This window comes from Xiphophorus maculatus, chromosome 6, assembly GCF_002775205.1.
Source record: "Xiphophorus maculatus strain JP 163 A chromosome 6, X_maculatus-5.0-male, whole genome shotgun sequence".
NCBI classification, from domain to species: Eukaryota; Metazoa; Chordata; class Actinopteri; order Cyprinodontiformes; family Poeciliidae; genus Xiphophorus; species Xiphophorus maculatus.
The window spans coordinates 17340796-17366376 of record NC_036448.1 but is presented as its reverse complement, the minus strand read 5'-3'; the positions used below and the strand labels follow the sequence as shown (position 1 = coordinate 17366376).

At 38.4% G+C, this 25581-nt stretch overlaps 2 protein-coding genes across 2 annotated transcripts in view; one reads left to right on the top strand and one right to left on the bottom strand.

Annotated features, from left to right (window-relative positions):
- sntg1 (syntrophin gamma 1) overlaps positions 1 to 9784 on the bottom strand; it is a 63674-nt gene extending 53890 nt beyond the window's left edge. The window contains exon 1 of the mRNA XM_023336198.1: positions 9240 to 9784. The gene's annotated coding sequence lies outside the window, so the exon portion shown is untranslated. The remainder of the gene's footprint in view (positions 1 to 9239) is intronic.
- A 7252-nt stretch (positions 9785 to 17036) lies between these two features.
- On the top strand, positions 17037 to 19213 carry snai2 (snail family transcriptional repressor 2). The gene is made up of 3 exons (XM_005807582.2): positions 17037 to 17441; positions 17604 to 18125; positions 18320 to 19213. Exons 1-3 carry the CDS (start codon positions 17363 to 17365, stop codon positions 18499 to 18501), a joined length of 783 nt encoding a protein of 260 aa, XP_005807639.1. The 5' UTR covers positions 17037 to 17362; the 3' UTR covers positions 18502 to 19213.
- Positions 19214 to 25581: the final 6368 nt, after the last annotated feature.

The window sequence follows — 25581 nt, the reverse complement described above, 5'->3', positions numbered from 1 at the left end:
ATGATCTGTTTGCTGCTGTCTGCCGCTGAAAGGCATTGTGAAGAGGGGACACTTGGGCAGTGCATTTACCAGGGCTTGTCATTTTTATAGATGCATTGTGCTTTTTCTGCGCTTCAATTTACAATGTAGAACCGCGGGGGGTGTTTATGAGTGGTTCATTTACATGCACTTTGAGATGTGAATGCAGACATTGGGCTGAGCACCAGAATGAGAAAAAGGAGAGTCAGAGTGGAGCATGTGTCAGCACAGCAACAGAGCTGAACACAAGCACAAAGGAGGCGGAGCAAGAGTTTGTTAGAGTGTATTGCGTGCCAGAAGTGTTGAGCGAGCAAAAGATTTCTACATGATAAAAATATTGTTTGATCACATAGATGTATGCGCTCACAGCAGTCTCATTGGATGTTCAGGTTGGGGCACAAATATAATGCCATAATTTGTAGAAGTGCAGTCCCACTAGTTATGGAACTGCACTTCCAGTTCCATAATTAGAGAACTAGGTAGTTACTTACTTTTCTGAGTAAGTATCCACCTTACTCAGAGAGGTGTGGACCTAAAACACCCACATCTCCCACAGATGTGATGCCCATTGCTTCACATAACCTGGAAGGTTGATGGCTTCGTGTCAGAGCATTGGTAATGATGCTTAGAGCGTTCACCCCTCAGCATTTCTATTCTCTCTCCTCATCCACACTCCATCCACTCTGATTGTCAGACTACCCTAGCCTACTCACCTTTATATCTGACTACAAGACACAGTGTACACACATAAATAAATAACTGAACCATGGCCAATTAGAGGAAGGGTCTTGCCCATCACTATCACTGATTGGTTTAGTACATAATATGAGCCTAATTTGTGTCTATTGTTGAACCATGGGGAGACTTTCAATGTCAGAGACTTTTATTTTATTTTCTAAAATGACTGGACCAATGTGACCTGAGATTTTTGTAATTGCACCAGTGTGAATTAAGTTGGGGCTGCACAGTGGCGCAGTTGGTAGCACTGTTGCCTTGCAGCAAGAAGGTCCTGGGTTCGATTCCCGGCCCGGGGTATTTCTGCATGGAGTTTGCATGTGTTCAATTCCTGGCCCATGTTGGGTTCTCTCTGGGTACTCCGGCTTCCTCCCACAGTCGAAAAATATGACAGGTTAATTGGTCACTCTAAATTCTCCCTAGGTCTGAGTGTGTGTGCATGGTTGTGGGTCCTGTCTGTCTCTGTGTTGCCCTGTGGCAGACTGGCGACCTGTCCAGGGTGTACCCTGCCTCTCGCCCGGAACGTTAGCTGGAGATAGGCACCAGCACCTCTGGTGCCTATCTCACTAGGGACAAGGGTGTAAGAAAATGGATGGATGGATGAATTAAGTTACATGTGTGACCAAATTGGTCTAACTCTAGAACCCTGGCCTTGATCAAACTCGAATACATTATTAGCTTGAGTAATCCTTCCAGTAGCAAGTAGATTATAAAAAAATACTTAAAATTCTTGGTTGTCAAAATCAATACAAAATATACCCAAGGTGTGGATGAACTGATGTAAGGTGGCTGCAAAACACTCCATGGCTCCATTTTGTTCCCAAAAAATTGGGTATGAAAGGACCAAAACTACAGAGGTATAAAAATGGCAAAGTACCCATCTGAAAGACTTTTCCTGTTTGTGGTTGTAACTACTGGATACCAGTATCAAGGCATCCCAAGGTTTTAAAAGTTATGGTTCCAAACTGCTAAAACTTGATGCCATTCCAAAGATTTAAAGTCCTTTTACTGAGGCACCAGGCAAAATCCAGGAGCTGCCAGAATTTTCTCTGGTTGTGTTGAGCTTAAAGTAAGACAGTGTCTTCTCTTCTTTTTGTGGCACACTGCTAGACAGCTGGCTGAAAGAAGACTATGAAACTTTCCAATCTTTAAGACAAATTCCACTCTGCAAATATTATCAGCTACAAAAGGACACACTTAGCCCTAACCCTACTCTATAAACTCTATTTTCACTGTAAAATCCTGAAGACAACAGCTGAGTTTCATAGGTATTCTCTATTTCAATTATTGCTTTAAGTAAAGCAGTTAGATTCTGTTTTTGCTTGAAGTGTTTGTGTATTTACTACAAAACCATGGTATTATTACTAAGGGTGTGAGAATTTAGTACTGGACCATGCTTAATTACTGTCACTGATGAACTGCTCCAGCTCCACATAAACTTCTGTTGCAGACAGTTCCACAGCTGTTCAAGAAAGCTATCAGTGCTATTTTGTGCAATATCCCTGACAAAAAAAAAAAGTACATCTGAAATGAGTTAAACACTGCTAGGGGCTATTTTAGGCTTCCATCTACTGATTAAATGGATTGCAAATATTAAATGGAAACACAGTAATGCAGATTACAGCGTGAGCCATCAAGACTGAGCTGCTCCCATATCGTGGCTTCAGAGCAGCAGTGCTTAACGAACAAGCAGACTCTTACACATTAATCAAATATGACCTAAAATTGTCCAATGTGGGCTACTTCCAGGTTCCAAAGTGTACAGAAAACACTGTCAACCCACAACAGAAACCCTCCTCTGGAGGTGCAGATGTTATCCGACTGGGTTTTGTCATGTATATGTTAAGTGATCATTTATCATTATGGATAATCTAACCCCTTATTGGTTTTCTCAGTGCAGTCATCACCACGCATGTGTAGCTTTAAGTGAGTGGGTCTGTGTTGCAGTCCCGGATCCTCTAAATCAGATAGGCTGGTATATGAGGTGCATATAAATGAGAGTTGTGCCGTCCCCTTCATGAAGAGTTGGGTGTGCATTCGCTTCATTAGCCATCAATCTCTGTTAAGACAGAGTAATGGTTTTCTTGTGGCATGACAGTGATGCCATGGCATAGACCGTCAATATATTTTCTCCGCAAAGCCTTCTTCCTGGGAGAAATATCCACAGTTTCTTTTTATTGGTACCGCTCATATATCACTCTGCTATAAAGCCGCATTGCTCCTCCTCCACGAGCTTAACATCTGGAGCAGCTTGTATGGATGACTGACCAAAGATTTGCTATAAAAACCCCTCAGAAACATCAGGTAGGATACTTCTTCCCTGCTGCTGAGCTCCAGGGCTCTGCTGTAATGAAGATGTCCAGGATTGCTGTTGCAGACGGTTTAGGTTGAACAATCGCTTGGGGGAAATCCAACAAAATGTATTGTACACATGCATAAATACTGGTTTTGTTTGATGCTTACTCTTCATGTTAATTTCCTGTTTCCTATCTGCAAATATGAAGAGTGATTTAAAAGGTTTGAATTTTCAAATTCAAATCAGTCTCATGGATTTTCAGTAAAGTTTATTCATCTGAAAATAAATTGTTCTTTCCAAGTAGGTAAAATCTGCACTGATAAAGGAAGAATGGCAGTTTTTATTTTTTATAAATATTTTCTTTTTATAAAAACAGAGGAAAACTAATAGTTTACTGAGGATTATAGATGTGATTAAAGGCCCCACCCACTGTCTATGGACAAACACTAAGTTGTCACTGACAGTTATATTTCAAAACGCCCCACCCCATTTTTTCCGCTTTTGTCTAAAATAGAAATAAAAAAAAACAATTAATATTTACTTGCTCCTCTACAAGGCAAATATATATATTTTTAAATATAGTTCATATTGTGGAATAGTTTATCTAAAAACTGAACAGAGAAACATACAAAGTAAGCGATCTATACAGTTTAAAATTATTCTGAATCTGTTTTGACTCTCGGATGTCATAAGAAAGGCTACATTTAGAACCTAGAAGTTTGCTTACACTTCATAGCTAATCTGTTTTTCTCACTGCCTGATATTAAAGCACACTAAAAGTCTGAAAGTCTCAATGTTACAAAATACCAAAGAGTCTACCTGCAATCCCTTCAGAGTTTATACAGAACAAAAGGAGAAAGAGCCTTTTAAGTCCAACACTTGTTGCAGCATTAGATGGCCAGCTGTATAACCACTGATGTGCAACCTCCCTAATGCCCAACTACTTACTTTAGAAATACCGTACATCTGGACACAAAGGACAAGCACAGATTCTGTCAGGCACTGAGGTCCATTTATATGGAGAGCCATTACATTCAAATTTAAATAAATACTCGTATTACTAAACATTACTAAATATTCCATCAAATAATTAAATGTCCCCATAAAATAAAAACAGAATAAACAAAGAACTATTGTTAGAAAAATTATCCTCCTGTTCATTTACTCATGAGTTTATTTTACAAGTTATGTTTTCATATTATTCTTTCATATTATTACTCTATTATTCTTCTTTTTATATTTACTTAACTTCTCTTTCTTTTGTAGTATAGTATATTATTAACTTTGTTTAGGATGTTTGCTTGGAAGCTAAAAACGTTAAACATTCATGTGTTATTAGTTCCATATGTAACTGATTAGTTGTGGTCAGTCACATGCCCTTGTAAGGGCATGTCCATAGGAGGCTCCAGAATGTAAAGACGGTTGGTCAATTCTCTGTGTGACTGTGTGAAGAAGCCCAACCTCCTTTTTCTATACAATAAAGAGAAATGCAAAGAAAGAACTGGCAGAATTGAGTCCAGACAGTGTTTGACAGCGATTCGTCGCGTCTGTTCTCAATTCTCCTATTCTGCAGAAAAGAAATTAAAAGAAACCTAATCTCTGTCTCTGGCTGATTCTTTGCAGGTTATGACAAAATAAACCTATCAACTATATAATGGGAACCTTATTTTATCATTCACAGTTTTTATTTATTTATTTATTACAAAATATACTTATTTCAGAATTTACATACATATTTATTTCATTATTTATTTCAGGGTTATTTTGTGACATTTTTATCTTGCAAAGCTACTTTGCGCATTTCGGGGATGTTTACTTTTCAATGCAGTTAACTCATTATTTCAGGCTTTTTATTTTATGTTCTTATATTCAAATGAGAGGGTGTAGTTTTTTCTGAGGGATGGGGTCCCTCTGGTCAGAGTGAAGTGAGCTGAGACACTGAACTTCAATTCAATTCGATTCAGTTTATTTATATAGCGTCAATTTACAACAAACTTCAGCACATCTGCATGAGGGTGAAACGTGCAAACTGTATGGGATTGAACTCTTGCGAAGGTAACTATCCCTGACAGGATGTGCTACCCCTGCTTCAGAATGACAGGCCTTGCTTCTCTTTTGTAAGCGGGGGAGTGCCACATGTTTTTTTGAAACATGGCATCCGGGGTAGCCATTGCCTTGACTGGGTTGATTTGAGCAGGTTGTGAAGAACCTTTGTTTAGGCAGAGATGGGTTCCCGTACTCCAAAGATATTCCACCTCCTTAAATAATGTGTAACGTGTGAGCCCTTACAGACACCAGATGCACTGTAGTTCGCTCGCTCAGCTAGCTTCATTCACAGAGAAAAATAGAATCAGAGTTAAATAAATAAGTCGCTGAAGCACATAAAGCAGCTTTACAAAATAAAAGTCTCACAAAATAAAACACAATTATAAAATGAGTAAGTTTTAATTTAAATACATTAAATCTTTAATTGGCAAAAGAAGGAAATAATTTAAATTGAGATTGACAAAATAAGCTCCCCATCATTTTTATTTTTCTCATCTATTTAGGTTTCATCTCATGGATACATTTACTTATTTAATGGAAGAATTATTATTCTAATATATTTTTTAAAGGTTTTCTCCAGCTCAAGGAGCCAACAATGGTCTGATAGGAAAGTGGGTTATGAGAGAGGAGGAAGACAGGCGGCAAAGGTCATCAGACTGGGACTTGAACCTGTGACAGCCTCATCGAGGAGTAAGGCCTCCATATACATGTGTCGCATAACTAACCCCTGTACCACTGCCATGCCCAATGGAAGACTTATTTAGTATTTATTATTAACATTATTTGATTATTTCATTTTGAATGAATTTACTCTATGCATTTCTCATAGGACTGTAGCCGTTTTCTTTTTTGATCCTGTACTAGAAGTCTTTAAGTTTTTTGTTTTGGACTTACAACCAGCCTACTAAGGCAAAAAAGATGTGCTTGAAAAAGTGACAAAATAAAAAAGAAAAGAACATAAAGAAGATGGGTAAAATCAGCTTTACTCAAACACAATCAACTTAGCCTAGCACAGAATGAGAAGCAAACAATAATCTCAACCACAGATTGATCTCCCCCAATAGGGAGATTAATCCCGGTCCACTCTGTCGGATCCAGCTTCTTAGACTATAGAAAAGCTTTCTGAGTGTTCAATACTGATGACACTTTCACATGGGGACTCACTCATCCCATGCAAACCAAAGCCTAGTGTAGCTGCATCATATTACCCAGCTAATGAGCTAAAGGGAGTCAGAGATTAGATTGAGTTTTTCCTCCCTAAGATATTCAGAGATTTAAAACATTTACCCACATCATTTCATCTTAATGAAAGCAAACTACCCACTAACTGCTGTTTTGCAAATTCATACTTTAAACTTATAACTATCTTGCAGGACAAAAACTGTTTCCCATCCAAAACTTTGCTTTAATCTGCATTCAGCCTTGAACCTCATGATGAAGAAATAAAATAGTTAACCTTTATGATCTCTTGTTTACAAATCACCAGACAGCTTTTGTGCAGGGAGTATTGTACAATAACCCAATAGCAGCTTGAAATGTAAAATAATATAGAGATATTATTTTATTGTTTTGAGAAGAGTTGCTAAATTAAGACTTAATTATTAAAAATCAGCTGGCCTGCTAACGTGAGCAGGAAAGCGAGCAAAATCCGGAGGCGAAAGGTCAAAATGAAAGTTTTTTCATGCTACATTATTCAGTACAGTGCTCACTATTAAGATCAAAATAATTCTGAAAACAGGACATGTGGCATTAAAAAGGTCACTTATGCTTTATTCAAAGGAAAAAAAGAGTTACCCTTGAATATTTAGAGCACCTCGATTACATATCAAGTGACTAGGTGTTGCTGGGGTAGTGCAACAGCACTTTAAATGTGTTAACATGCAAAATTAATGTCAATGCACTCATTCCCTGCTTTAAGTGATGCTTTCGGACTACTGATCCCGCTTATATATTAGAGAATGATTACCTGGTAAGGATTTTTTTATCAGAGGGATTTGACAGAAAGGGACAACAAAAACAGATGAATACAAAGAAGTATTTTTTTTTTTTTTCAAAATTGACTTTATATCATGCCTGTGTCAGGTTGAGTGCAATATAGCAAAGATGGATTCCGAAACAAAGTTGTCTCATGGCCTGATGTGCAGCTCAGACAAGAGTGACAACCTTTTCACCTGTTTCCTTTATCTTTTTTTTCCATCTTGAGACAGCGCAGTCCTGTCACTTGGTCAAAATGCTCTTTGATTTTGGATATAAGCAGAAAAAATGCAATGGGGGTTATGAAATAAAACTGTCAGTGACAAATTAGTATCTATACTTAGACAGTGGATGGGTCCTTGTAGCACATCAAACCCAAATGGGCCCGATCTCTGAACACGTCTTTTAAGTGTAGGTCCAACCTAGACACACTGAGCAGTACTTGGTTTCAGGCTCTCCTTTACCTTTAAGCCTTATGTGTATCAAACAAATACATACTAACTGCGAGAGCGGTCTGTTGTGTAGTATCTTGCAAAAATATTCAGATCCATCTAACCATTTAACTTTGTATTTTAAAACTACAAACTTCAGTGCATTTTATTGATATTTTATGTGATAATGAAACACGTTATAAAAAGGTTTTACAGCAAAAAAACAAAATCTGAAGAGTGTGGCAGCCACATTGCATTTGATTTGGCTCCTTTACTCTGATATCCCTAAATAAAAGCCAGTGCAACTAATGATCTGAAGAAGCCAATGCAGTTTCCCTTTATGAAGGATTTAAAGGTTTGGTGAACAAACACCGTCATGGTTTAGGTCTTGAAGACAGTGCTGATGGCATCATGTTGTTGGGATGAATTTCTTCAGCTGCCAGGGAAACTGCATGCTCAAGTTTGATGGGAAGATAGATGGAGCTAAATACAGGACAGTCCTGGAATAAAAACTCCAAATTGCAGCAAAAGAGACTAAGTTCACCTCTCTGCAGGACAACAACGCTGAAAATACGATCAGAGGTGCTATAGCATAGTTAAAATCAAAACATATCTGTGTGCTTGAATGGTCAAGAAACAGTCCAAACTTGATTCAGATTGAAAATTAGTGGCAGGATTTGAAAACTGCAGTTCACAGATTATCTTCCTCCACTCTGTCTAAATTGGAGCTAATTTGCAATGAAAATTATGGAAAGATTTATATCTCTAGATGTGGAAACCTGGTGGGAAGCATTAACCAAAAGACTTGCAGCACAAGGTGTAGGGTAGAATGCAAATGCAAGCCACACTTTTTAAATTTGTATTTCCAAAAGATATATATGTATATATATTATGTTACCTCCACTTCATTTTAATGATCAGATAAAACCCCAATGAAAGACACTGAAGTCTAGGGCTGCAACATGATAATATGTGAGAAAGTTAAAGGGCTATGAATAATTTTGTGCCACCATAAGGGAAGCAAAACAAATGGTCTGATTTAGAAGTTCTTTTTTTTTTTGAACAGCTAACAATGCACAGTGGGCCAGCAGCAGTTGCTGTCTGAAACCCCTCCACAGATGGACATTGCCTTGATGCTTCTTCCAAGCAGGGAAGGATCGAGAAAAGGAGGAACAGCACTGACGAATGATTTGTGAACAGCTATAAAAATTGGCTTATTCTTCTTCCCCCCTCCCAACCGCTTCCACCCCCAAGTGGGGATGTTGTCTTGGATTGGCATCCAGCACAGAGAGAGCAGGCTACTTGAACGCTGCTGAATAGCTGTGTGGATGGAAGAGGTCTGCTGCCACTGCACTGGCTTGAGGAACTGCGGTTGCTGCCTGTGTATTCCTGCACTGATGCAATGAAAAGGTTTGTGCAAGCCCACGTATCCTCCACTTAATCAAATATATATATTTAAATCCGTTTTATTGGGATGTTTCCATTCAGCGCACCACACAAATCCAACTATTAAACGGGGGTATGTTTTATTACCCTTTGGATCACAAAGGTGATGGGTACATAAATCTTTGGTGCGCAACATTATGGTGCATTTCACCTTTTAAAAAGTACAGTGCGAATAAATTCACGCTTCATTTCATGGATCTTTAGGAGAATAATAATGAACTACATGCCGCTTACTGTGAATGATTATAAGGTTGTGCGAATGTTAAAAGCGACAGTGGGTTTATGAGGCTTACCTGATTTTCTGGTAACAGGTGGCGATCTCTTATTAGATCCCTCGTTACCTCCTTTACTTGTTTTTAATCAATTCAATGGTGGCTAACACATCTCCGCCAAATCACAATATATCCCTTGTGACTGCATCGCCCACACGGCATCCAGGTCCACTATATACTGCGTGCAGGAGGAGGAGAAGAAGGGAAAAAAAAGAAAACAATAAAAAAAACGAAGAAAAAAGCAGCCCGCACTCGCGCAGGAAAACACATATCAGTCCGTATAAAGGCTGTATCCTGGGTTGGCGGAGGTTTCAGGGACTCCGGCTCGTCGACATCCCTGGCAGAGGGTCCGGTTTCACAGCCCCGCTCCCGTCTCCGCCGCGCATCGTGCTGCCAACATGACTGAAGCTGGAAATCACATGCGGCGTGTTCAGCGCGCGCCTGCGTTTACCCAAAGGCACCTGCACAACTCTGAAAGCATCAATATTACATGACTCCACTTTTTTCTATGCTTTTTTTCCCCCACCGCCCTGGCACGCATTACTTCGCACAGCCTTATTTATACACTGACATGCTCTCTGCAGTGCTTTTCTGGGAGTGTTTGCCTTCTACCTGTAATTTAGGCTGAATCCCATGCCACTTCTCTCTTAGCCCTCAAGCCTACATATGGAAGGGTTAGGGCATCCAAATTGGAAATAAAGTGGTAGTAAATGTAAGACTGAATCAAGTATTCTTAATTTATCCTCGGCTGTATCCTCTGCCATTTAACCTCTTTTCCATTATTTTTAACCCTGATTTTTTGTTTCTAAGGGGGAGAGGGTCCTAATCCTTTCTGTATAGGAGAAAAAAAAAATCTGTTTCATAGTTAAAAAAAAGAAAAAAGTGGACACAGTAAATTTCTTAAACTGCTGTGCTATTAACATACAGGATTCAACATATAAAAAAAACATATGTGCTGACTAAGAGTGTGCACTTAAGTTATGTTTATATGCTAATACAGTAAAAATGTCTTTCTTATTGAATATTAATCCAGAATTCAATATTCTAATTACACAATACATCACTGTTGCAGATCTTTAGTGTTGATTTGTTCTAACATTGTAGTAACCTTATTCTCTTTATTACTCCTCTATGTTGATATGCTTTTTTGACATTTTTCACATTATTTCTAAATGTCCCTTTCTTAAAAGGAATGCAACAAAATACTTCCACCTAATTCTTTTTTTTTCATTCCTTGTGACCCTAATTCACTGTCATTCTACTGAGAATTGCTACTTCTCCTTAAAAATATATATTTAGAAGGTACTTGGGAACAATGAGGTATTCATATTTTTCCAGGGAACTTAAAGTTATGTCAAAAAAGGAAATATCATTAAATATTCAGTTCTTAACAAAGAACATTCTTATCTTGTTGTGTATTCTCCTTTGTGTTTCTGGGAAGGAAAGTGATTTGACTACATGGAAACAGGAAAATGGAGGCTTGAACATAAACATGAACTCATTAAACAAAGATCTCAACAAAAACATATTTTCAAATTGGGGGAAAAGTTAAGACACTGTAATCCCTTAATGCAAGTCTTACCCTCTTTGGTTAAAATAACTTCAATGAATCGCTACATCTATAGACTGACAAGAGTTTGAGGAAAGTTTGACCCATTCCTTACTTTCAGCTGGAAGATGTTTGAGGGGTCTCTTGCATTTACAAACCTCTTTCAAGTCACTGCATTGTCATATATACTTATATATATATATATATATATATATATAAGTATATCCAAAATTCTTGCCTAGATTCTCTTTAGCAAAACTTTACCTGGCCTTCATGTTTTGTCAGACAGTAAAGGAAAGCAGCAAGAAACAGCTGTAGGTCTCGTATTGACACTCCCAACGTTTTGGGAGTTTTCGTTAACATCCTGTAGTCATCTCTGACCATGAAGGTCCCAGATGTGTTGAATGTCTTCCACTTGTACTAATTTTAAATCCCTTATCGTCACAAACTGCTACAGTCTAATTCCTCAGACAGCTCTTCTGATCTCGCCATGCTCCTCATGTTTATTTAAACAGTCAAGAAAGCACCAGCTCAACATATAAGGTTTAAACATGGTGAGCCTCCTTCAAATGCTGAGCAATGATGTTCTCAACATCTGCACCTGGCGTGATACATCTGTACATTACTTCAGCCATTTTGAGGGCAAAAGTTTGTGTTTGTGTTTCATTTTATTCCTCACCAGAAATTGCCTTTTTTTAGTCACATCTTACAAAATATTTTAAAGGGTATATTCTTCCTTTTTTCAAATGATTTCATTAACTAAGACAAAACCACATCCAAAACCAAGCTGGTCTGTGAAAAACAGTAATAGATCCGCTTGTTAAATTATAAATGAACTATTTCTAACTAAACTGTTTGGGAAAATTGAGCTTAATTTCACCAGCCACACAAAGACCAGGTTACTGCCAAGTTGACTAAAAGGAACTTATCATGTCTTGATCTAAAAAAAAAAAAGAGAGAGAAATTACCCATAAATGGAGAAATCTTCCCAGGACTGACAAGCCAACCAAATAACTCTGGACAGCACTGCAGGCCTCACTTGTATTAGTTAAGGTCTGTATTCATGATTCAAGAATAGAAAAGAGACTCGGAAAAATTATAGCTTTTTCCAAGATCAAAGGCACTAATGACCAAAAAATAAACATATTTCTATCTCATATCATTTGCTTAAAAGAATATTGATAATCACAAAGATTGTTGGAAAATATTGTTATTTGTATGTTATGTGATTCTTACATAAACACCAACATTTAACACCTGCTGCAGGATTGATCAGTGTTTAAATGACACAGCCGACAGGGAGTAGTAGGGCTGGAGGAACCCTACGAAATGGGATTCAGATTTAGTGTGAACCAATTTAAGATTTAGACGTTCAAATTAAGGACACTGGACAAGAGTGAGGAAGACAGGTTGGGATTTTCTCTCTCTAGCTGCATAAATGTAGGACTGACAGGATCAAATTAGCTTGAGGGCAAGGGCATGGATATAAAAATATAAGTAGGTTCATAAATTTACTTTGCCAGTCACATTTTGCTTCTCTTTTACCGAGAAGCAGATCTAGCCATTAGCATTCATCCTATAATTTGAGGTGAAATAAAATGATTTGACATCAGGGTCAAACCTAACAAGGTTGAGTAAGGACAGACTGTAAGGTTATATAAGTAGAAAAGTTTGTTCGGATTATCTTTAGGGTATGATGTCATCCTGCTTATAGACAATCCAAAGTAAATCAATTCACTTTGATGTCATCAGTACATGACTCTCAAGGTTCAAGTGGCAGCATGTAAGATGCGAAACTCTCCTGAACGGTATAAAGAAAAAGCATGGGTGGATTTCAGAGTGTTGCAGAGTCTGACACTCCTGACTCATTTTGTGCCATCAGTGTCACTGAACACATACACACACGCAGAAACACACACGCACATTCACATACAATGTGCATGCATCCAGTCTCCCAATATAGCATCTGAGCTTGCCGTGAGGCCCTGTGAGCAGCTGAGCACAGTGACCAGGTGCTTCTCATTTCCCACACTGTCATCTCAACGGCTGTAACGTCTCGTTGTTTCAACATGTCAGATCATCTGATGTTTAAAAGTTGCTCATCAACCTGAGCCAGCCATCATAGTACAGCTAATTAGAAATGGAGGGGTATGTGTATGATTCTGTCTCAGGCAACAATCTCTTAATTAAGGCATGTTAATTAAGTTTTAACACTGTTGCAGTAGATTGCTTTGTATTGTATTGTCCCTAACAGCTGTTCTTGAGGTCATCTGCGCCAGGGGCAATGATGATGTGATTAGGGATAATAACTGTATGCCCTCTGTGAGGCTTGCCTCATCAAACAGGTTTCCCACTATTAGTAGCTGTTGTTTCAAACTGTCTATTTTTAATATATTAATAGAGTAAGCATATCTCTGAGTCATGCTATCATGTTTCAACATCCCCAGTATATCTGGATCTTAAATAAAGAGTCTAACTATGGACTTTATTTGAACACAACTTGATCCAACAAATACAACAATAAATAAAGACTGTACGACAACAGAAAGGGTGGAGTGCTGTATCAGAAATAAGATTTTCTCAATCTTCTCAAGATTGTTTGAAAAAATAGACTGGACATGACTAATCCAGATAAATTTCTTTTACAAAAGAGACTTTGTGTTATTGTTAGTCTCAGTGTTTGCGTGTTTTGAATGCTCTCTTGTTCTTTGGTGGGGAGTGACCTGGGTTCAACAAGAAATATGGCAAATACAGTATGGAAGCAGTTGCATTCAAGTAAAACTGCAACAAAATAAATAAATAAATAAAAATCAGGAATCAGCTTAAGTAAATAAACTGATGCTTTTGCTTTATATGAGTAAATCCATCATTTTTTTCTCTAATTTATTTTCTAAGTCTAACTGCAGCATTTATCCCAAAACACAATCATGGCGTCCAAAATATATCTTTTACTGCCCCTAAACACACATTAGAATTTTTCACATTTTGACCTGTTATAACTATAAATAGTAATATACTGTATTTTCTTATTTTATAGAATCAACACAAAACACATAGCTTTTGAAAAGAAAGAAAAATTATACATAGGATTTAATGAACCTCAATGAACCTTAATTAACCGTGGTAACTCCGGAGGAGCAGCTCAGGTGGGACAAACTATTCAGGACAGATGTAAGTTGTGCATTTCACAAATCTTGCTATCATGGAAGGTTGTCATAAAGAAAATTATGGTCAAAAGAAAGCCACACAAAGCCCTGCCAGCAGGTTGCTACAACTCATGTCAGGTACACAGCAAAAATGACAGAGCAAATCTTCCACTTGCACTATGATCCAAAGGATACGGTCACTGCTGCAATAGAATAGCATGTTTCTGTGTCCGAATGACCCAGTTAAAGTCCAGAACTAAATCTACTTTGGAACCTGTAGCAAAACTTGAAACTTGTTTTTCACATATGCTCTCCATTCAGTGTAAACCTTTTTTTCTTAGCTATTTCACAAAGACAAATGTGCAAGATTTTTGTATAGATGTGCAAAAGTTGAAAGAGATAGTCTTCAAATTACATGAAGCTGTGGTTGCAGGTAAATGTGGTTCTACGAAGTATTAACTCAGCACAAATCTGCCACTCTTCCGATTTATTTTCCTTCTACTTCACAGTCATGTGCATCATATTGAAAAAAAATCCTATTAAAATGTGCGTAAGTTTGAACTCATAATATGATAAAATTCAAAAACTTCAAGAGGTTTGAATACTTTTGCAGGCACTACAAAACATACATCAATGTAGGCAGAAGCACTTTTGCGTAGAGTTACATATATTTAGAAAGATTCAAGGAAAACAAAAATAGGCGCAGAAGTCATGTGGAAAACTCCTTTGAAACTCAACGCATAGAAACTGGATTACAATTAATAAAAGAAGAGAGGAAAAATGAAAAATGCACAAGAGATAAAACAGAGTCATTTCTCATCCTGGTGATTCCGTTCTTAACACCAGTTTGATGTTGGTGGTTGGTTTAAATGTTTCCAGAGATTAAAAATAATAGATGACAGAAAACACAAAAGATTAAACACAACAAACATCAATCTAAATTAAAATTACTGGAACGTGAAGGAAGATGAAAGTGCTCGGATTGTGCAGCAGATATCTGCACAATCCGCATGTCATCCCTTTTATGTGTGCTTGACCAGAGAAACAGAAGCTCGCAATTTAATTCAGTTCATTTTATACACTATGACCTCCTGCAACCCAAAGACTCAGAGAGCTTTTAAATAATTTTCAAGCTCCTGATCTGCAGCCTCTGCTTTTCAGGATTATTTGATATGATGTGAGTCCTGGCTGCTGCTTGCTTTAACTCCCACTGACAGTAAAAGAGCATCCACAGGACTGAGGGGAAGCAGGAGTGAAGCATAAAAACTGCAAGATGGCATCTTTCACCTGTCCTTGCATGCTCTGCTTCTCTTGGTTGCAGTTTGGGCGGTATTGATTTCGAAGCATTTTACTTAAGTGAGCACAACATTTTCTGCTTGTTCACCTGCAAATGCCATTGTTCCTTGCCATATCACACACCATGCAAAGAGCTGAATCTGCCACAGTAGCTGGGAGTTATTATACACTGATAACCTTCCATTCCCTTTTCTAATCCAAGCAGGAGTGGAGGGAAATCATTCTTGATCTACAATTATGCTTACTAGATAAGATAAGCAAATCACAATTAACTTAACACTTGGCCAAGACATAAGGAGGGTTTTTTTTATATCTGCTGACCCAACCCATCAAAGTCCTCCAGGTTGTGGCTAGTTTTCAACTTCACTGCAGCCTAAGCCTCTGACCTGTTTGTAAAACACCCCAAATTCCCCTTTCTCTGAAGAACTGACTCCAACACAAGGGGGCGTACACTGCTAAGTTTGCCTCTCTTTGTCCAGTACAGCAGCGGTGGGGCTAAACTTGATTATCATGCTGACCTTGAGAGAAATTTAAATTTACATTTTGAGGAGGAAAGCCTTAATGCATGTTGCTTTTTTTCTTCTTTTTTTTGCCTAGATCAAACTTACCCATTGAAGTTTTGTCTGTCGATGGTTCTCATGAACCCAATGGTCATTTTTCTGTTTGGAATAAATAAAAGTAAAAAATAATGCGACATCAATCTTATGTACTTGTCATTAAGCATGCAAATGTCTGTATAGGGAGTTTCAAATCTAAGACCAGCTGGGGTTCACTTAAAAAGATTTGGGTTGAAAAGCAAAACTGAAAGCAATGGTATCATTTCAGAGTTTAATTGTCATCATTTTTCTTGTGTGTGTGTTGGGGTTTGTGGGTGTCTGAATGACACTCTAAATTTGAAACTTAGGTCAGATGGGGGAGAAAAAAAACAACAACTTTGATTGTAGGACTAAAGTTGGACTATTTTAAAACAAACTGATCATCTGCAGGTTGTTGTTTGTAAGTATGCAATTAGCTGATTTGATATGTTAGAATTTTTTTTTTTTTCACCACAAAAGTTAGAACCAATGATTTTAAAAATGTGTATCTCCTAATTTGTGGGTTAAATATATGATTCCAGTATCCTTTAGAGGTGCACCCAGGAGTGGGGGCCAGTACACTACAATAGTCAGGCACCATGAGTGAAAAATGTTAAATAAAATAATTTTTAAAAAAATTCAATAAATGTAGGCACTCAAGAAATGTCTGGGTGTTTTTGTTTCTTAAATTCATTCGTAAAAAGATCTTTGACATCCAAGGTGGTCTGCTAATGAAAATGTATCGAGTTGGTCATTTCCCAAAAGCAGTACATTTTAATGACTTAGTTGCTAAGGGTTAACCAAATAATTAAATTATATTGAGTTGAAACTGATTGGAATTTCTTTTCCTTTCTCTTGAAGTGAAAGTATTATACACATAAGATTGTTCTCACCCAATGGCTGCTGCAAACAATGTCCAGCCCTCATTCCCCCACCTGTCTATGCAATATTTTTGTGTAATGAGGGAATGATTGTCTGAGGGCGGATTACCACAGGATTTGGCAAAGAATGACATCATCCACCCTTGGTGGTGGTAAGTACTGCCCCCCCCATTCCCGCTTTTGGTGGCGCCCCTGCTTTATCTTTGCATTCGCCACTGAAATGTACAACTTAAGGGGAGAGAATAATAAAACCACACATGACAAAGCAGAAAACTTTTTCGTGAGCATCTTACTGTTTCTTGACAGCAACATTTTTTTTTCAAAGTGATGAAACAAGTTCTGCAGAAAGCACCTGTCTTAGCTGGAATAAACCTTAGTAAACCTGCCCCAGTTTAGATTCATGTTGGCTCCTATAGGCTAAAATCAGGCGAGATTTAATTGGTTTGAGCTCCCAGCATATGTAAATGGCAGTAGATGGCTCCTCCTATGCACCTGATGGGGCAGTATTTACAGCTCTTTACAGCAACTACCCGCGGCACTGTTTCCAAGAACGCAGCGGCGCACCATGACACTCCGCTGGACTTAAGCAATAAGGATTTCCGTCTTTACGCAACAAACTTTAAGGCTCGCAGACTGTTTGCGGGTGCGAGAAAAGGGAGAGAAAAGTTTGACAAAAGTTGTCCTCTTGTTTTCCAAGATGCCACGCTCTTTTCTGGTGAAGAAGCACATAAACTCCGCAAAGAAGCCAAATTACAGTGAGCTCGAAAGCCCAACAGGTAAAGTTTGTTTGTAGAGTGACTTTATGAAGTTGTAAAAGTTTTGTATACATATTGTGCAGAAGTTCATTTTTAACTTAATACCACTAGCCATGCCAGCTCTGAAATCTGCGCTCCTCACTCAGCCAGATAACAGTGTTCATCCCACGCTCTTTATTCCAGTGTTCATCACGCCGCACTTCTACAAGGGCCTCCCCCTGTCCGTCATTCCCCAGCCGGAGATCCTGAGCCCGGCCGCCTACAGCCCCATCACCGTGTGGACCACCAGCAGCCTTCCGCTGTCCCCGCTGCCCAGCGACCTGTCCCCCATCTCCGGATACCCCTCGTCACTGTCCGACACCTCCTCCAAGGACCACAGCGGCTCGGAGAGCCCAAGGAGCGATGAAGACGAACAAATGCTACCCAAGCTGACTGACCCGAGCGGGGTAGAGGTGGAGAAGTTTCAGTGCGGTATGTGCAGCAAATCCTACTCCACCTACTCTGGACTGCTTAAACACAAGCAGCTGCACTGCGACGCCCAGGCAAGGAAATCCTTCAGCTGTAAATACTGCGAGAAGGAGTACGTCAGTCTGGGAGCTCTTAAAATGCACATCAGAACTCACACCTTGCCTTGCGTTTGCAAGATATGCGGGAAAGCTTTCTCAAGACCGTGGCTGCTCCAGGGACACATCAGGACGCACACAGGTGAGTGGATGGAGAATCAAAAACTTGGGCCTTTTGGGTTAAGGAGGGAGCAAGTAAAGTTAATGTAGTTTGATTTATGGAGCTTACCCGAAGATGTTTGTGTTTTTAGTTCCTCGAGTTCTGTCTGACTGACCTCAGAGTTTGAAATTAATGAGTCCTCATAGAGTCTTTTGTTTTCATTTCTGCCTCCACAGGCGAGAAGCCCTTCTCCTGCCCACACTGCAACCGGGCATTTGCAGACAGGTCCAACCTCAGGGCTCACCTACAGACCCATTCGGATGTGAAAAAATACCAATGCAAGAACTGCTCCAAAACCTTCTCCAGGATGTCTCTTCTGCACAAGCACGAGGAATCTGGCTGTTGTACAGCCCACTGAACTGGGAATACATTTATGTGCCTTTCGTGCTTTTTTCCCCCTCCAAAGCTGCAGAAAAGGTGTCAGGGAATTACACCAAATAACACATAAATAACATGCAGACTTATTTTGTCCTGCAGGTGGTTCATTTCATTTCAAACTGAGAAATAGCTCAGCGATGACATGTTGTTCTTTTTTCTTCAATCAGTGTTCCTGATTGCAATCAGTGTTGAGCTTTTATCGAATGGTGTACTAATGTACCTGTGCTACTCAAGCACTTTCTGCTTGCTCAGAAAGTTTTTCAGGCCTTCACAATGTTATCTTCAGTGTTTGTACCAACCTTTTTGTACAAGCTTTAACCAAAAGCTGTCTTTGATTGGCAGTATTTATTGTAAACCAATGTAATACTAAAGTCATTGCTACATAGGGAACAAGTGCAAACTTAGATGTAGCGAGATTATCATTAACTTTTGCACACTCTGTAGAAACAGTTTGCCAGCACTCAAATATAGCAGAACAAGTGCCTCATTTTTACTCTGCAAAGTTATGTATTTTTCCGCAAAAGGGTGCCTTTTTTATATATATTTTTATATATTGAATGTAAGTGTGACTGAGATGATTGTACATTAGCAGTGAAAGCTGTTATGCTGAATGATTTTGATATTTTCATATTTTCTATGACACTTTTAAAAATAAATGACGTTTTTGTATAATTCCTTTGGCATCCTCTGAGTTGCTTTTCATCTCCGAGGCTCTCTGTCAGCAGCTCTTTCAAGCAGGAAGGACTCAGCTGGATTTACTGATTGTCACACACTTCAAACGGAGAAGAAGCACGCACAGGAAAAAAGAGGAATAAAAACGTAAATGATATTTAATCTAGCTTGCGCCATCTCTTCTTATGGAGTTGTTAAAAAATGAGGAGCGGGGTGACTCAGCTCTGTGTCAGGCCTGAACCTGTTCCTTGTGAACCTGTCCAGACTTCAAACAACCTTGAAATTTAACACATACTAGCTATATTGATCTGCACTCACTTGCTATACCCTCTCGAGGGTCCTTGACTCTATCTTTGTCCAAAGATTTGCTCAGTTGAAAGTGAAGGTACAATAAAGTTAAAACGTTTGCCATAAAAGTGTAATTTAAGCTACATTGAAGCAAATTTTTCTTTGTCTTAAAGCTCAGTCACTTCAGGGAGCTGGGGTATTCCAACATCAAGACTGTAATAATTTTTTACAGAAACATCAAATTTGCATTTGCTCTAACGACCTCCTTGAGTTCTGGGCTGCTTGTAATGGAGGATTAAATAGATTTCCTCTGGCTACATTTTGCTACCATATGCTATCTTGCAGAAGAAAAAGATTAGACTACAAAAAGCGCGACGCCTTGAGGTATACAGTCAAAGCCGAGCTCTGTCTAACAAACCCCAGAGTGTGTTCCTGTTTCCACTAATGCCCAAAAGCAGCTGACCCAAAAGATGGGATCTGACAAACAAGACACTTGTTTTTGAGCTGCAAAAAGGCTGAACCCCCCTGCAGGTATATTCTCTCTCTCTCCTCTTTGAGTCAGCATCGAGCTATTCCAGGTGCTCTGATTGGACCTGCTGGCTTCGGGGGCTCTCCAACCTTGCTTGGAAAGCAGGTGCAGCGAGCAGGACTAAAACCCACACCCATAGCCCTACTGATACAGCAGAAACCCCGACCGTGACCTAATCTGCAAATGGCACAAGCAAGCAGGTCCTATTATTCACATCATAAAAGTAAAGTACCATTGAGAGGGCACTTTAAACTCTCACAAACACTTTCTGTCCTCACTCCTCTTTGGAGGGTTTTATATCGCTCCATCCATTGGCAGAACTTTATCTTACCCGTAACAGAGAGGAAGAGAAATCTGAATGTTATGATGCCTGTTAGCTTTATAATCTGGCTCGATTTTCCTTTTACAGCAATAATTAACCGCCTGACTGGTTTCTCAGATAATAACAACAATGTGTTAAACCTCCCCACAAACCCTAAAAACATGAATATTTGATTTAGCAGTTTTGACTGTATAGTGGGATGAGGTAGCAGGGGTGTGGGGGAGAAGGAGTAAGAACCTATTTGTTTTAAAGCATGCAGCTATTGGGGGATGTGCTACAGAAAGTGAGAGCAAATATTTGCCAGATTGCGGGGACTGCTAATAGTTGTGTTGTTGTGCTAAAATCTTTATGATGCCAAATGCAGGTAGAGGAGATGCCCCGTGGGTGTTTATGCAATTAGATTAGAAACAGGGGAATCTGAGTGGAGGTATGGTGAAAAGGCATGCAAATTTAATTCCCAATAAATAGATTGATTGGATTTAAGCAAGTCTGACAGACGAAGTGTCTGAAATGGCCCTATTTGTTGCTTTGCTTTGTTTACTTGGAAAATCTAGATTTAGATGGAGGTAACCTGCAACCCCACCAGGTCAGCATCCAGGCCTGAAAAACCCTTCTTGGGGAAAAGTTTAAAAGAGATTTTTAAAAAAAGAGTCTGAGATGTTCATCTTGCAAACAGTCTAATTAGGTCTGAGTGTATCTCTTCATGAGTTGTGACCAACTCACAATTCACACAACAAAAAGATCTATTGATCCAATTTGTCCCAGTAGACAAATTAGGACATGTCCACATTCTCCAAACTCCTTGTCAAAGGAAGGAGAGAATAGAGTCCTGCTCAATAATATGTGCTTTGTAATAATGTTTTGCTTCATTAAAATGTTTAGGACTTAAATTGAGTCATTTATTATAAATGTACAAAGAAGTCTGCTTAATTTACCTTTTTATTCATTGCATTATCATCAACTAAAGATTAACGTTGAATATCATTTCTGCAAAACCATTTGATTAATATGCAATGATATGCCACTTTATTGGATACACCTGTTCTGTTACTTTTAAGCACAAACAGCTCATCACCATGTCAGATGGCAGCGAGGAAAGGCATTTAAACATCTAGAAAAGTTCAACACGACTTGCTGATGATCAAACTGGAAACCAGGATGAGGAAGAAAGCAGATTAGGAGACTTTGAACACTGCATGGAGTATTTCAGAAACCATGGATGTGGGATTTCTATTTCTTATCCATCCATACAACAGAAAAAAAGGAAAACGTCCAGTGAGACGGGGTATGAATAAAAATGTAATGTTGATGTGAGAGGTCAGATAAGAAAGATTTCAGACCACAATCTACAAAGGAAGGCTGACCAACGTTTCAGAATAACACAGACGAATCTTGATTTTAGCTGCAACATGCGGAAAGGAGGGTAAGGATTTGGTTTAAACAAAGATGGATCCAAACTGCCATGAATTAACATGCAAGACTGGTGGGTGTAATATCATGGTATGAGTCATTTTGCCTTTATACACTTTGGGCCCCCCAGAGTCAGTTGAGCATAAGTGAAACAGTGATATAAATGCTAACTTTATCTAAACTTAAAAAGAAAATAATTAATTACTTAAAATTAAACACTGACCACAGTCATCCTAAGTTTTGATAGTAACTCTATCCATCCACTCAAATGCACATCCACAGACATTTGAATATAATAAATTAATCTAGACTCTGATCCTGACAGGATAATGCACCATGTCAAAAAGCACAAGTCATCTCAAAATGGTTATTTGAACACCACAAAGAAGTTACCAGACCTCACTCTAATAGGGCATATTGAGGATGTGGTGGTATAGGACTTTTGCATCATTGACGTGCAACAATGCAACTAAGCTGTTATGTCACTGCGGACCCAGATCTCTGAGAAATGTTTTCAGCACATTGTTGAATCTGTTCCACTAAGAATTAAAGTTACTCTCAAGGCAAAAGGGATCACTGACCCAATACTACCAATCCACAACTAATAAAGTAGCTATTGAGTGCATTTAGTGATGTCACTATACCATGTAATGAAAATGAAAGTTAATTAAATTATTTTCACCTATATCATATTTTCATACAAACAATTTGTCTGCAGCAAGGTCTTATGTTTTAGAAGCGCTAAACGCTCCACTTAGCCTGAGCCATAAATTCAGTGATGTACAACTTGCTCTTATGAAGGACAAAGAGAAAGCTAAATAGCTGACACTCAACAAATTGAAATAAAAGTTCAATTTGTTGAACTTTTATTTCAACAATTGAAATAAAGTGGAGTCATATTTTCACCTCTGACTTAAAAGAGAAAACATGACATTATGACTCTTTTGGTACACCAAGAATTTAACTAATGGCTCAATTAGTCACACCATTTATTCTGTCACATGTATTTTATCACATGTTAAATAAATGTCCTCTGCATGCACATTTAGACTGGCCAGGGCAAAATAAAGTTCCAGCCTCAAAGAAGACAGTGAAGGATGTAAAGTGTGGGATGATTCCCCTAAAAACCTGCTGACTTTATGGTGAATCAGGGAGCATGATTTCTTTATGACCATCAAGTGGAACAAATACAATTAAGGGTGTTCTCTGAGGTCTCACTGTGCTAGCCGGGAAGCAATCCTCAGCACTTCTCATAACCCCACCACATCAGAAAGGAGATGATTGTGCTTTCCTTTTACTCCAACCGCCTGGAGGAGGAATGTTATTGAATGCCTATATCTCTTTAAAGAAGATTTTAGTACAATGCTGTTTCCTTCAATGAATGGTTTTACTATATATATCAGTGATTTTGTTGCGGTTTTATTTAGCTGTTTGGATCTAATTTTTGCTGTGGGTGTTGTGTTTGATGGTAAATTGGTTTCCTGCAGCTCAAGAACTCATAATCTAATCAGTGGGGATGTTTGATTTCTTCCAAAAAAAAATGCTGGATGCAATTCATTTCAAGAAAATAATTTATCTAAAGGATTTCAAGTTGTTTCACAGCTGAAAGGGAAAAAAAGAAGCTGACTGCCCGTTTGATGAGTGACAGACTGCCGTCATGTTCAAAGAAATTGTGGTTCAATCCCCACACAGGTCAGAAATGATTTTTCTTTGGTGTCTCATGTAGAGAAGAAACATAAAGCAGCCTGTAGAGACTGACAAGGCAGCATTGTCCTAATCAGTTTTTTCTCTGGTCTCTTTTTTGACTTTCCATTTGAGGTCAGTTGTCAAAGAATCCTGTGATCATATTTACTTGATTGTATTTCCTCCTAATTGCCTAACCCACTAAAATCCCATGACCACGGAACTAAATGGTGATCATTGCGAAATAACATTATCCTTTGTTGCCACATACAGTTTGAAGAACGTTTTTTTTTTATTCACCAAAAAAAAGCCCATATCTCGTATTGTAATTAGACGAAAATTAAGCATGTTCACAGTAAACATACAAGCCTAAACTTAAAAACTAAAACCTCATCAGTTATTTACGTCCCACTAAATGTTTTCACATTCTGCATGCAATCCATTGTTTTACTTTCTGACATTAATTCAGGCCCAACTTTACCTGTCTTAATTTAGTTAAGACTACTAAATGCATTTCCCTTTGCTAAATGCCAAAATGAGAATGTGAATTTATTTTTTTTTCATTCAGAAGTTTACATTCATCCCCTCAAGATGTGGTAGAATTTTGTTTCAAACTGTAGGACTTTGCTTAAATGTTTAGTCCTACGTAGTTTGACAAAAGTTGTGAAGAGGCTATAAACTGAGTCAAATGTCTGGCTCTGACCCATCGTTTCTGCCCACAAGTTTTCTATAGGACTGAGGTCAGGGCTTTTTTGATGGCAGAAAAAAAGTCATTTACTTTGTTGTCTAATTTGATTCTGTCATATGGGTCAATGTCTTTGTGAAAGACCCATTTGAACAAAAATTCCTGTAAGACAGTCCTACTACCCCCATACTTACATTATTTAAAGATTTTTATGACAGTTTTAGGTCAGTTATGTTATCGCATCTGGACATTTTTGGTTTATTTGTCTTGTCCAAATTCTAACCAAAAGAAAAGACAAAAACAATACACCCAAACTTATTTTTGTCAACTAGATAGAGAGCAAAGTCTTTGAAGTCTTTTCTACTTTTTTTTATCGAACCTTTTTGCTGAAGGTGGTGGTGGGACCCATGAGAGTTAAGAGTGTATACTAGTGAGGATGTGCAACACTACTTCATTAAAATCAGTGGGTTGATTTCATCCAAACAGACCAAACTCTCAGCAATATCTCAAGGCTATAATTCTTCCTTGCTTCTAAATGTCACAGCAAAGTTTAATTAGACCATCTATGCAAAGATGTTTGATATGATGGGGCTGATCTATTCCTGTAAAAGTGAAGCATTACTGTCCCATATTCCCTGGCACTGGAGCCTAAAAGAACTAATTGTAATTTTAGCGGCACAAACTCATGAATACTGCAATTTAAGTAATTATATATATATTGACTCAGTTTGACACTGCAGACCAGCAAGTCAACTTCTTTACTGATAAAAGGATAAATTGAATCGTTTTAAATATTTGTCCACTAATGCATAATTGATGTTTTTTTTGTTTTAATAAAGTAAATGCCTTGAAGGTTTAGAACTTTTCTCCAAACTCCAATAGATATACTCCTGGTTGTTCTGATCATCTCATGTTTTCAGGTTTTTCCATTTTGAATTTAGCAGAATTTTTCATGGTCAACCAAGTCTCAAAACATGCAAGATGACTCAATGTCAATGTACATTTCTTGAAACGTAAGCACACAGATGTCACTTCATTTGGATGGTGTGTCCATCATCTTGAAACTTTCCAACGTGAAGCTTCTCTCCTTTATGTCCTGCACAACCACGTGCTGTATCCACACATCTAACATCCTCTCCACTGCATATCAGGACAAGTCATTTCAGGACAGCTATCAGATGGACAAAAAAACCCTCTGACAACCCCTTTGAATGTTGTCACTTTTACAAAGCGTCTACTGCTGGAGTGATATGAATTTGCTGGCACCCAAAGAGGGGAAAGCCTGCTTTTAATTTGAATAATGATGGTGACATTCGTTGAAAAGCGGGTACAGCAAATTGCTCATTTTTAATCCTTTTAGACCTCAGAACTGCCTTTGACACCGTTGATCATCCAATTTACATTTTAATGCTGAGAGCACTGTGTGGTATTACCTGTCATGTGCTTGACTGATTCACCTCCCAGCATTCAA